This window comes from Jaculus jaculus, chromosome 9, assembly GCF_020740685.1.
Source record: "Jaculus jaculus isolate mJacJac1 chromosome 9, mJacJac1.mat.Y.cur, whole genome shotgun sequence".
Taxonomy (NCBI): domain Eukaryota; kingdom Metazoa; phylum Chordata; class Mammalia; order Rodentia; family Dipodidae; genus Jaculus; species Jaculus jaculus.
Genome location: NC_059110.1, coordinates 40,582,255 through 40,594,876, shown reverse-complemented (window position 1 = coordinate 40,594,876; position 12,622 = coordinate 40,582,255). Strand labels below are relative to the sequence as shown.

Genomic DNA, 12,622 nt, shown 5'->3' with positions numbered 1-12,622 from the left:
CGGCGTGGGCCCGCCCCTCCGCTGCAGCCAATAGAAGCCCGGGAAGGACCCGAGGGGGCGGAGCCCGGTGTGCGGCCGGACCTGCGCGCGCGGCACTGGCTGGGGGCCCCGCCCGTGAGGAGGGGCGTGGCCGGCGCCGGCTCTTGCGGCCGGGCAGGGTTGCGGCGTGGGAAAGAGCCGCGAGGAGCCCATAGCGCCGCCGCGGGAGCCGTGCCTGCCCAGGCCCAGCCGCGAGCTAGCGAGCGGGCGAGGGAGGGGGGAGGCCGGCGGGAGGGCGCTGCGCCCGGCTCGGCGTCGGTGGCCGCCGCCCCGCTGCGCCCACAGCAGCGGTCCTCGCCGCCGCGATGAAGCGGCCCTGCGAGGAGACGACCTCCGAGAGCGACATGGACGAGACCATCGACGTGGGGAGCGAGAACAATTACTCCGGGTGAGCGCGGCCGGGCGGGTGCTGCCCTGTGTTCCGAGCGCGCAGGGGCCTCCGGCGGCGGGCGGCCCCGGAGAGGGAGAGGAGCGAGCGCGGCTCGCGGGCGTGGGGAGGACGACTGCGCTGGCGAGCGACGGTGCCGGGCCGTCACGGCGATCCCCCCTCCCACCGCTGGGACTGGAGGGGGACACGTCCAAAGTCGGGAGGAAAAAAGGGGGGACCCAGATCTTGCTTTGAGATTGGGTTTGGGAGAAATTAAAGCCCGCGCTGTTAAGACTGAATCGGTTGAGCGGGGCAGGTTCACCGACTGTGATTTCGCTAAGCCGCGGTGAGTGACAGATGCAGGGAGCCGACGGGGCATCGCTTCTTTTGCGGCTTGTTCAGTCTGCAGAAGATGGGCGCCGCAGTCACAGAAGCCAGACCTCTCCTTCTTGTGAGAGGGGAAGATTACCCAGGCATTTCAGAGCCAAGGCGGGTCAAATGATAATTGCTTCTAATTGGCATCCCTAGAAGCACCTTAATTATTTATCTGCAGCTGTCACTCAGAGAGCAAAATCCCTCTTCACTTGGGAAAACTGGTTTTCTTTCTTTCTTTCCGTCTACCTATCGAGCTATCTATCAGTCATCTATCCATCTCACAAAAGCAAAGATACCCGAAACGCTGTTTACAGAGTGTCTCATTATTGAAGTGTGACATCTTTAAAAAATGCACGAAAGATGTCGAAGGAAAGTGAAACCTGTAGAGGAGGAATGACAAAAAAAGAGGCCAGTTAACTCAGAAACAAGATCCAGAAGTGAGAAGTGAGGTAATGGGAACCTGGTGTGTGCGACATTTCTACAATGAGAGGACAAATAACAGGACTTGGAGAACATGAAACCTTAAGGAAGTGTGGTGTCTGGATTACACGAGAAAGAGTCCAGAAAGAAATGTAGAAAGCTGTTTGACGAAATAATCATTTGATTAAACTTTCAATATAAAAGTACCTTTTCCAAGATGTACCCACACACCCATTGTAAATAAAAGTAACCTTTCATCAGTAATCCCAAGATGGAATTTAGAGACACACGGTACAGTTTTATTTTTAAAGTAAAGCATTTACCTACTACCAAATCAATGAATTTCCAAACCAAATTAATTTCCCTCCCAATGACTAGTTTAGGATATCCTTTTAGAAAGCTGGTTACCAAATGTTCAAAGTCAATTTTCTTCTGTTGTCAAATACAACTAATTGAAGTTTTGAAATGGTAAAGAACTTCTGTTTATTTCAAAGGTGGCATCTATGAACAACAAATAGTGTGACCCATGATGCCTACTTGACAGTGGTGCTTCTTAGGATCTTTAGTTCAAAATGTGATGCTACTCTGTCCAGTGTGTCTGACAGGAGGGAGTAGGAGGGCTGCTATTAGATACTTGTTCACTTGTAAGGAATGTGTATGAGGGAAAATAGGAAAGATTAATATAGGGCTTTCCGCCCTATATTATGTCCATAATTATTTCACTGGGAGATTCAAAAGTTCATGGTCCTTTCTTGTCAACTGAATCAGCCACTAAATTACCCACTTAAAAAGCAAAGCCCTTAATTCCTACCTGAAAAGGGCTGAAAGCAGTTTATTCAAACTGAGACCAGAAGTAAAATAACACAGACAAGGACTGAATATTTAATGGGTATCAGAACACACAGAAGAAAGGGGCATTACATTAATGCAGGCACCTGACACACTCTTCCTGTCCCATAGGCAAAGTACAAGCTCTGTGATGAGATCGAATTCTCCAACCACAACATCTCAGATTATGGCAAGAAAGAAAAGGAGAGGGGTAGGTGATTCTTTTTCTTTCTGTCACATACTCTAAGCCTAATGTATAACCAATGTTGTTTTCCTATTGCAAGTTATTTTATCATTTATGTATTCATAAACTTTTGTTTTCTTTCTGTGGGATAGATCATAGAGAAACGGCGTCGGGATCGGATAAATAACAGTTTATCTGAGTTGAGACGCCTGGTGCCAACGGCTTTTGAAAAACAAGTAAGCTGCCACCCCCCTTCCTCCCACCCCTAAAAAGCTCAAAGAATCTGATTCTCTCATCTGGGAATGCGGGTTCTTGTTAAAGCTCATTAAAATAATGGTGTATGTGCCCTGCTCTGCCACAGCAGCTATTTCAATAAAATGCTTTGTTGTGGCAAAACTATTAAAAACATAATCCATCATGAAGTTGAAAAACATTTCCATTCTTCAGTTTGTTTTCCCCTTAAGGGGAACAGTGCTCATGCTTTCTCTGTTCTTTCTATGAATACCAGTAGTGGTTTTGTTTAAAGCAATGCTGTATGTAATATTCTTTTAAAAAAAGTATGATATGTGAAATATCATTTTTCCTCCAACTATTATTCTTTTTAACTAAAATATATCAAAGTTGAAGACATCTATTTCTGTTTCCTAAATTATGTTAATACAATTTACTTACTAAGCTACTTGCTTTCATTTTTAATCTCTGGGTTAATAGAGTAATGTTTGATTTGGGGCATGTTTTAGAACTTTGGTAAGAATCAAATTAGTTATAAATGTTACTTTCTAGAATTTAAATATTCTTTTTAAAAAATACACATGAAAAGATACTGCACATTCAGGAAAGTAGAAAGCCAAAAGTTTTAGCCTTCCTTTCTGGTTTTTGAAATGTAGTGGTTCTTGTCCTGCCTTGGTGGCTAATGGCATAGATTTCTAAAAGCATCTTTCAAAGAATGTGGCAGCATGTCCTTGTATTTTCATTTGAATCCTAAATAGGCTGCAGGACAGCAGTTAGTTGTTTATTTCGTTTTTTGTTTACTTCATGATTCTGCAAACATTATAAAACAAGTCCTACAAAGACTTGGGAGATGGTCCAGAAACTGCAGTTTTAGTGATTAGCCACTTTCCCTGTACCTACTTGGACATCTCCATGGAGAACCAACAACAATACAGGATATGATGTGCTATTAATGATATTTTTAATATACCAGGCCATTTGTATACTGAGGCTGTTTTTAATAACCTACCTTTGATAAATGGACTTTTGATTATGAGCATTTTCAGTGACAGTAGGCTGCACATGAGAATGGCAGTAATTTGGTGTTTTTAAATTTTTCCGTACTAAAATGTCCACAGTTAGGAAGTTAGAATCACTTTGGTGATTTCTTAAAATCTTGGTTTGTAGGGGTTTTGCTCTTAAATGCTGACTTAAAACAAACCTTAAGAGCAACCCTCAGTTGTCTGGCAGTTAGTTACCATAAACACAAGCTTTCCTTGGCAAAGTCTGGCTGCCAAGCCCATGAGCTGGCCCTGTCACAGCATGAGTGTGAGTGTGCTTCAGCGCAGCTGAATAACTCTGACTCTCTCACCATGTACTGGGTGCTGAACATTTTCAAAAAACAAACAGCATAGGAATCTGGAATAAACTTTAGAATCCTTTTACAAAGAAGCCCACATACTGGTTTAATTATTGAGCTCTGCCAGGAAATTAGGAGCCACCCACAACCCCCTGAAACAGTATGAGGTGGTGCGTTTGTATTTTAGTTGGATTTCAGAGGTTGCCTTATTTTTAAAATGGGGACAATAAAAATGTATTTTCAAGACAATTTTATTAAGGACTGCTCTGAATGATTGAAAAGTCCTTAGGCATTTGTGATACTTCTGAAATAAACTGAATTATTCCCTTTTGCTTGGAACTTGGAATTCACAGTGACACCTGCTGGTAACCTTAAAGGTCTTTTTATTTTGTTTCTGTGCACAGATGTATTAAAGACTGATTGGGATTTTCTATTTGAATAATCTGCTTTGGATGATTTGCTAAAATCTTTGTCTTTCAAAGGTAGCATTCAACTATTTAACTGATCTAGAGCAGCAGGACTAACCACTGCATGTTCCTTCACAAAATGCATGTTAACTAAGGATGGAACAAAAAAAATGAGATCTTTGCAATTTCATAGATTTTATGGAGTGATGTTAGGAATATAATTGTTCTTATACTTTTAAATTTTGTTACTTTTATGCCTTGTTTTTATCTTTAAAAGTTAAGATGACAATTTATTATCATTACCTATGACATAGTAATTAGTGCTTTCATGTAACGTTTAGAGAGAATTCAGATTTTTCTGTGAAGAAATTAAACATAGCATTTTCTAATAAAGAAAATCAAAACCATGCTCCTAAATTCAGTAGATAACTTCCAGGGTTCCAAGTTAGTTTTTTAGGACTTACGAGGCTTTATTATTTGCTCTGAAAGGGGTCTGCAAAGTTGGAAAAGGCTGAAATACTACAAATGACGGTGGATCACTTAAAGATGCTTCAGGCAACAGGGGCTAAAGGTAGGTGGGAGGTTCCCTTCTTCAACCCTTTCTACCTGTGTCTTTTTATCCTTTCCCTCAAATAATGTAAGGAAGTCATAGTTGAACAGTTCTCTAACAAGCTGAGATCTGTGGTGGCCCTAGATTAAAGCTGTGGAAATCAATGCTAATGGAAGGATTGAACTCGTGGGAAAGAACTTCTGGAACAAAAGAAGCACTTGACCCTGGACTTGTGTTTGCTTTTATAATACTTGGGAGTAAAGCTTTATTCAGAGCAGCCTGGTCAGAGAGTTGTTTGGGATTTGAGATCACATGCTGGAATCTGTACAGAAGGACAAAACAAACACACAAACACCCAAACATAAACAGGAGTCAGCCAGTCCCTTTCTTTCTCCTTCCCTGCCTCCCTCTCACCCTCTCTTAAAGGCTGGGGCTCAAATAATTTAGCTATTCAAAGAAATGACTCTAGAATTTGTTGTTGTTGTTTTGTTTCTCAAGGCAGGGTCTCACTCCAGTTCAGGCTGACCTGGAATTTACTATGTAGTTTCAGGGTGGCCTTGAACTCACAGTGATCCTCCTACCTCTGCCTCCCAAGTGCTGGGATTAAAGAAATGCACCATCACGCCTGGCTTCTGGGATTATTTTTATCATTTTTTTCCAGGCAATTTTGGGTGGTCTTGACTTTAGACCAAACACAGCATTCAAAGTGTGAGTAGTGAAACCATGAACAGACCAGGCTGTTCCTGGGGCAAGCAGATAGGAGCAGGTGTCCAGCACTGGCCCCAACCTATGAAAAAAGGTCATCTCTGTATTAGATAGTACCTTGGGGAACAATTGTCAAGGGGTCAGAGACGGACCCACATTTCATGCTAAAATTAGACTTGGGATACTAAAAGTAGTAATATTCTAATTTCATGGGCTCACTTCCTCATACCTCAGTCTGGCTTGATTTTGTCTGTTTAAAGCTATTTCACTCTGCAAGGAAGCCTTTGATGCTCCTCTCAAGTCAGTGAAGAGAGCTAGTTACCTACTGGTAAGAACAGGGTACCAGAGGAGTTAGTGCTACAAGTAAATCCCTGGGCCTCCTGTGTTCAGCAGTAGTCTTACACACACACATATATGGGCCCTAAATAAGGACAAGGCACAACCTTGGAGGAAAGTCACTTTTTATCACTGAGAATTGATAGAACATCAGTTCTGACCGTAACCATCTTTTACCTATGTCAGGTGTGAGTGATCACAACTTACTAATCAACTCAGATCACACCATCCCAAGAAAAAGTCCTGATTAAACAAAGAAATGCACAGGATGCAAATATTCTCTAAAATAGGAAAGGGAATTAGATGAAATCATAGAAGCCTATAATATAGCCTAGCTTGGCCGCTACATCTGACCCAGGACAGAAGTAATCTGGTGCTATTTGAGACTTAAACCAGCAGGATCAGCTTTATGGGCCCTGCAGCACCATAATTCTTCCTCCCCACTTGCTTCCTCAGGGTTGCAAGAAAACACAACATTAGTAATAGCACCAGAAAACTTGTGTGTGGTTGGTGTGCCTCCTTGGGCATTGTTGGACATTTGGCTAAGAATTGATACCAGGGTCTAAAATATTTGGCACATGATCTATTTCTAAAGAGTAAGACTGTTCTTTGGCTTTATAATAAAAACAACTTCAAGGTGGGACATGGTGCCACATACCATGGCTAGTTCTAGTGCTCAAGAAGCTGAGATAGATGGATCACCATGAGTTTGGGGCCAGCCTGGGGCTACAGAGTAAGTTCCAGGTCAGCCTAGGCTAAAGTGAGACTCTCCCTCCAAAAAACAACAAACAAAAAACCCAAGTTTCATCTTGGTAACTAATCTTGGCTACTTGGACAGCCCTAAAATTCATCCCAGAATAGTTTGTGATCTTATATTTCCATGCAGTCACCATACAAGTCGCCTGACTGCAAGGTCACTGGAAAGGTCATCGCAAAGGAGAATGCGTAGGCCATGGAGAAGTGGGGCTGGCAGCTTAAGCTCACATGCTCAGAGACTCCCATCTGTCTCAGGGGTGGCAAAGGGCAAGGACTATATAGTTGGGTTACCTGATTGTGACTTCTTTGTCATTTATTAGCTCTGTGACCTAGGGCAAATTGCTAAACTGCTTTAAGCCCTAGTTGTATCATCTGTACAATGACAGTGAGAGTGTTCACCTCACAGGTGGTTATGAGTTAATTCACTTAAAGCCTATAGAATCACTCTGGTGCAGAGGAAGTGGTTATGAACATGCGTGTTGTTATTGGCCCAAGACCCACTCACAGGAGACAGCTGCTTGTCATCATTTCCCTCTGCTTTCAACAATAGGATAGGAGTTACATAATTCATATTCCTGAAGATGGAACCAGGCTCAGCCATATATAGCCGGCAAACCACAAATGTCACTTCATGACCATGAATGAAAATTCCTCGAAGTTCCTGGGGTTCTGATTGGTTCATTCTTTACAGTCTGTTTTAGGATTATAGTAGTTTCTAAAGAAAAACCTGAATTCCTAAATCTTTCTGTGTTACTGGACTCTGTCCTCTCTCATGATGACCACCCTCCTCTTCTGTGGAATTCAGAAGTCTGAGGCCCCACAGGGACCCTGAGGATGGACATATTGAATCTTTTTCCCTGGAGGCCTGCTCTTCAGGAATAGTCTTTCCTCTGAAACTCTGGGGCTTTGTTTGTGAACTGTGCCAGGGTCTGGGGATGAAGACTATTTTACTGCTGGTCTTCACCTTCATTGATATTCTCTTGTTAGGTTTATTGCTCTTGTTTCGGCTTCAGTAATAAATATTTTTGCCCCAGGTACCTTTTTCTCACTTCTAGATTTATATAGGAATTCTAGCTTCAAGACTTTAAATATATGTGACAGCTATTTTCTAAAGTACTCTGATTATAGATTAAGATTAATTAATTAGGGAAATACTTGGCTTTGCAGAATTGCAGGAAGATAAATGATAAACGCGTTAGATGTAAAAAGCCATATTTGGGCCAGTGATGTAGCTCAGCAGCAGTTTTTGCCTAGCATGAGGCCTTGGATTCGGTCTCCAGCACTGAAGAGAAGGAGGGAGGGAAGAAGACGGGAAGAGCAAAGAGCAAAGGAGCAGCCTTATTTGAATGTGCTAGTTCTCATTTGTGTATATATGTATCTGAAAGCTAATGGATTAAGCTTTCAATTAGATGATTACATAAAAGGAAGTTCCAAATGAGGGAGAATCTGGAAGGTTTGCATTTGAATATACAAGAGGATATTCATTAATAGAGGGTACTGTCCCCCAGATATCTATTATTGTGCCCTATATTGGCACTATAATAATCAGATATTACTATTGTTTATTTAATGTATATCTTTAAGTGAAAAAGGTCTCTGATAAAGGTGACTCAGTTCCAACCATTGTTAGAGTAATAATCATAAATGTGGGAATTCAGGCATATGCGCTCATATAATACACATTTAGTTAATTTTCCCCTTGGGTGGGTTAGCCAGTGAAGAAGATATGTAGTTGAATCTCAGAAATACTCAGTATTACAGCATAAAGATCTCATATCAGTAGAACACCTTTATATTACCTGTAACTAAGATCATTACATTACCAAACATTTTTTACTCATTTTGTCTTCATTGAATTTCTTTCATAGAAAATTGTGACAAGATATTTTTGTGTTATTGATGGAAAGAATTTATGAATTTATTATGATTTAGTGCATTTATAAATAAAGTCCTGAAATTACTAAGTCATATTTTTAAGTCTTTGTTAAAAATCCTAAGAAAGTAAGGAAGGGTATTTCAGGTAAGCCCTATAATTACCAACACTGTGAAGCTTTTTATATTTCCATGAAAAAAAAATTGCTAAAGAAGGTCATTCTACAGTACGAAAGGCAAAACACTTCTTTCTTTCCAGTAGATTTTGAAACACAAATGGTCCTGATTCTCCCCTCATTGTGATATTTAGGTGTGAGAACAACTGTGGATCAGTGAATTGCTAGTGAACTTCAACTGTGGCCAATGAATTGCTATGCATACCAGTTGCACAGTACCCTCCCTTCCTTTGCACTTACAAAAATAATGACCATATTAGCTGGTCGTAACTTCAGAAGGGGTCATTGTTGTGTAGGTTTTTCTAAAGAGCCAAGTGGGTTCTTTCTCTGTGGGTATTCTCCAGAGCCGTATCATCTCCCTTCTCTCCCCCAACTCTCCTCAACCACCTTTAGGCTACTTTGACGCCCATGCTCTCGCCATGGACTTCATGAGCATTGGATTCCGAGAGTGCCTGACTGAAGTAGCCCGGTACCTGAGCTCAGTGGAAGGCCTGGACTCCTCAGACCCATTGCGTGTACGGCTCGTCTCCCATCTCAGTACCTGTGCCTCCCAGCGAGAAGCAGCAGCCATGACGTCCTCCATGGTCCACCACCACCACCCCCTGCATCCTCACCACTGGGCTGCAGCCTTCCACCACCTCCCCGCAGCCCTGCTCCAGCCCAACGGACTCCATGCTTCGGAGTCAACCCCGTGCCGTCTCTCCACAACGTCAGAAGTGCCTCCTGCCCATGGCTCTGCCCTCCTCACAGCCACATTTGCTCATGCAGATTCTGCCCTTCGGATGCCATCAACGGGCAGTGTCGCCCCTTGTGTGCCACCTCTCTCCACCTCTCTGTTGTCTCTGTCAGCCACAGTGCATGCTGCAGCTGCTGCAGCCACCGCAGCTGCACACAGCTTCCCCCTGTCCTTTGCAGGGGCATTCCCCATGCTCCCCCCAAATGCAGCCGCAGCAGTGGCAGCAGCCACAGCCATCAGCCCACCTTTGTCGGTGTCAGCAGCATCCAGTCCTCAGCAGACAAGCAATGGAACAAACAGTAAACCTTACCGACCCTGGGGGACAGAAGTTGGAGCCTTTTAAATTATCCTTGAACTTCTTGCAATAGTAACGGAATGTCCTTCCTTTCAGAGTCAGCTTCCAGCCTCTGCACACTGAAGTTAGTAACCATATGACACCTACAGATCCGCAAGGAAACAATAAAGCTATCTGACATGCAAACTTCACAAGTGGAAATGTATTATTATCTTGTTTCCCCTATTCTTTGGTTTAAGGCAGCTTGGTAACTGACACCAGCAACTTTTGAAAACTTCACACTTACTTCCATTTAAATGTTTCTTGGAAAAATACATGGATGGTACCATCCAACAGTGTCATGACTGAATTCTTTTGAAACTAGGAAGGAGATTAAAAGTCGTGTTTTCTAAGTGCCTGAGCTGAGGAAGATTGTCTTCGGAACATGTAACATTGCACAAGTCCAGAAGGGTGTAGTGGTTAGGTTAGAGAAGAGGATCAGGTATCCTGTGATGGGCTGCAAGTGATGCAGTCCAAAGGTGGGATGGACTGCTCTGTTGAACCAACAGGTTTTATTGGTCCAAAAGGTGGTTGAAAATAATTTTTAAGCTGGAAAGCCTAGTTTTGTTTTAGTTTGCTCTCTTTGTACAGACTTGCCAAGCAGTGTCACTTATCAGTGCATTGGTACAAGCAATAATTCCATCAGTGCCCAGATAAGAAGCATTTCTGCTCTGCCTTCAAGCCCTCAGACACTCTGTGGGGGAGGAGATGGTTCACAATATGGTGCTTCTTTTATAAGCTTACATTCATACAATGCACCTAGAGGTAACTGCCACTGTGTGCCTACCAGAGGCTAACTCATGCCAACTTGAAAACTAGTTTGCAAGAGTTTGTATTAATTTATTCAGTTTCATTTGTACAATTTTCTATATCCTCTTCACATTCTCTTGATAACATGTAACATCTGCCCTTGTTACCTTTTGATGGGATGTTGCATTTCTGGAGGTGATAAGACAAGGAAAGGGCACAGGGGAGAGAGAAGCCGCATGTTTTAAATGCTTTTGGTCCCTTGGTGATGACATTCGATCCCAAATCAAATGAATGTATGCAGTGGGATGTACATAGATTACTTTTGTCCGTACCTAGGCTAGTGCTACATAATGGTGTTTTGGTTTTGTTTTTTTGATCTTGTTTAATGACAGAATAACCTCTTAATACATTGAAATTGAGCACATGAGATTTTATATCTGAAAGACAGAAACACAGCATGTATTAGTATGCACTTCATTTCTCTGCTGTGTGGAGAAGCAATAAATATGAGAATATTAAACATTATGCAAAGTTATACTTTTAAATATTTGTTTTAAAATACTGTGCCTAGTCTTTTTTGCATTACTTTGTAACCTTTTTCTATGCAAAAGTCTCCGTATCACTAATTAAATGAAATCCTTTTTGATTACTTTATGTGGATGAGTTGCTTTTCAGAATGGAAAGTTAACATACATTTCAGACTAACAGGCTGTGACTTTTCATGTATTTCAAAACCATTTGACTGAAAGAATTCACATCTTATTTGAAAGTAAAATTCATGTGAACTTACAGATCAATTAAACATAGGAAGGTAAGACTTTCCAGGCATGGGGGAGCATGCCGTTAATCCCAGCAATTGGAAGGCAGAGGCAGAAGGAGCCATGTGAGTTTGAGGCTAACTAGGACTAAAGAATGAGTACCAAGTCAGCCTGGGCTTCAGTGAGGCCTCACCTCAGGAGAAAAAAGAAAGAGAGAGAAAAGGAATTTTAAAAAAGAAAGGTAAGATTTATGGTGGCAAGAAGATATTTATTTTGAAACAGAGTCTCACTATGTAGCCCAAGCAGGCCTGGAATTTGCCATAGCCCAGTTTGGCCTCAAAATCAAGACCCTACTGTGGCAGTCTCCCCAGTCCAGGAATGGTAGACATGTGGCTTAGAAAAGTGGCTTTCGATTGAGAGAATACCAAACATATATAATAAGCTAATATTAACTACATTTTGCAACTCAGAACATGAAGTGTTTGTAAAACAGCACATGCATGTGACAGACATATACAGGAATCCCTATGGTAGGTGCTCTGCACATCTATGGAAATTTTATTGATGATGTGGAAGTTTTGTGATCATGGCCTCTCTTGAGGGAAACCTGAAATAACAAGCGTTCCTAAAGCCATTGAGCCAAATATCATCAAAACAATGATAATCTTTTACCACAAATATTAAAAGAAAGGAAAAAGCAGGACAGCTTTTACAGCATTTTGGTTTTGGAAAAAATGAAGCAAAAAGTTTGTCTTACGAAGCCTGATAGCACATTATGATGTGGCTATTTTATGCACATTACTAAAATAATAAATTATTAGCCCTTTAAAATTGTTTTAGGAGGGGCTGGAGAGATGACTCAGCAATTAAAGGCACTTGCTTGCAAAGACTTAGGTATGGGTTCTATTCCCCAGTACCCACATAAAGTGAGATGCACAAAGTGGCACATGTGTCTAGAGTTTGTCTGCAGTGACAGGAGGCCCTGGCATACTCATACCCATTCATATTTTCTCTCCCTTCTCTCTTTTGTCTCTCTCACACCCTTCCTCCCTATTTCTGTCTTTCTCTCTCTCAAATAAATAAGTCAAAGTATTTTTAAAATGAGATCACAGGCTGGAGAGATGGCTTAGCAGCTAAGGCACTTGCCTGTAAAGTCAAAGGTTTGATTCCCTAGGACCCATGTAAGCCAGATGCACAAGGTGGCACATGCATCTGGAGTTCATTTGCCATGGCTGTAGGCCTTGGCATGCCCATTCTCTCCCTTTACAACCCCTCTCCCTCTCTCTCTTCCTCTTTCTCTCTCAAATAACTAAATAAAAATAAAATGTTTTTTAAATTAAAAAAGAGATCACTAGAAAAAAATTGTTTTAGGAGAAAAGAACTTTGGGGGATTGTTGGTGGGTTTATTTGTGTGAAGGTTAGTCACCAAATTAATTTGAAGACTTTTTAGTACACTAAG

At 41.9% G+C, this 12,622-nt stretch overlaps 1 protein-coding gene across 2 annotated transcripts; it reads left to right on the top strand.

Annotated features, from left to right (window-relative positions):
* The first annotated feature begins 328 nt into the window (after positions 1-328).
* Positions 329-11,054, top strand: Hey2 (hes related family bHLH transcription factor with YRPW motif 2). Of its 2 annotated transcripts, none has more exons than XM_004651228.3 (5): positions 329-427; positions 2,162-2,240; positions 2,366-2,449; positions 4,680-4,761; positions 8,979-11,054. In XM_004651228.3, the coding sequence occupies exons 1-5, from the start codon at positions 345-347 to the stop codon at positions 9,662-9,664; spliced, it is 1,014 nt and encodes a 337-aa protein (XP_004651285.1). In that variant the 5' UTR covers positions 329-344; the 3' UTR covers positions 9,665-11,054. The 2 variants fall into 2 exon arrangements, with proteins under 2 accessions (XP_004651285.1, XP_045014583.1); XM_045158648.1 differs by lacking the exon at positions 329-427 and adding an exon at positions 1,214-1,230.
* Positions 11,055-12,622: the final 1,568 nt, after the last annotated feature.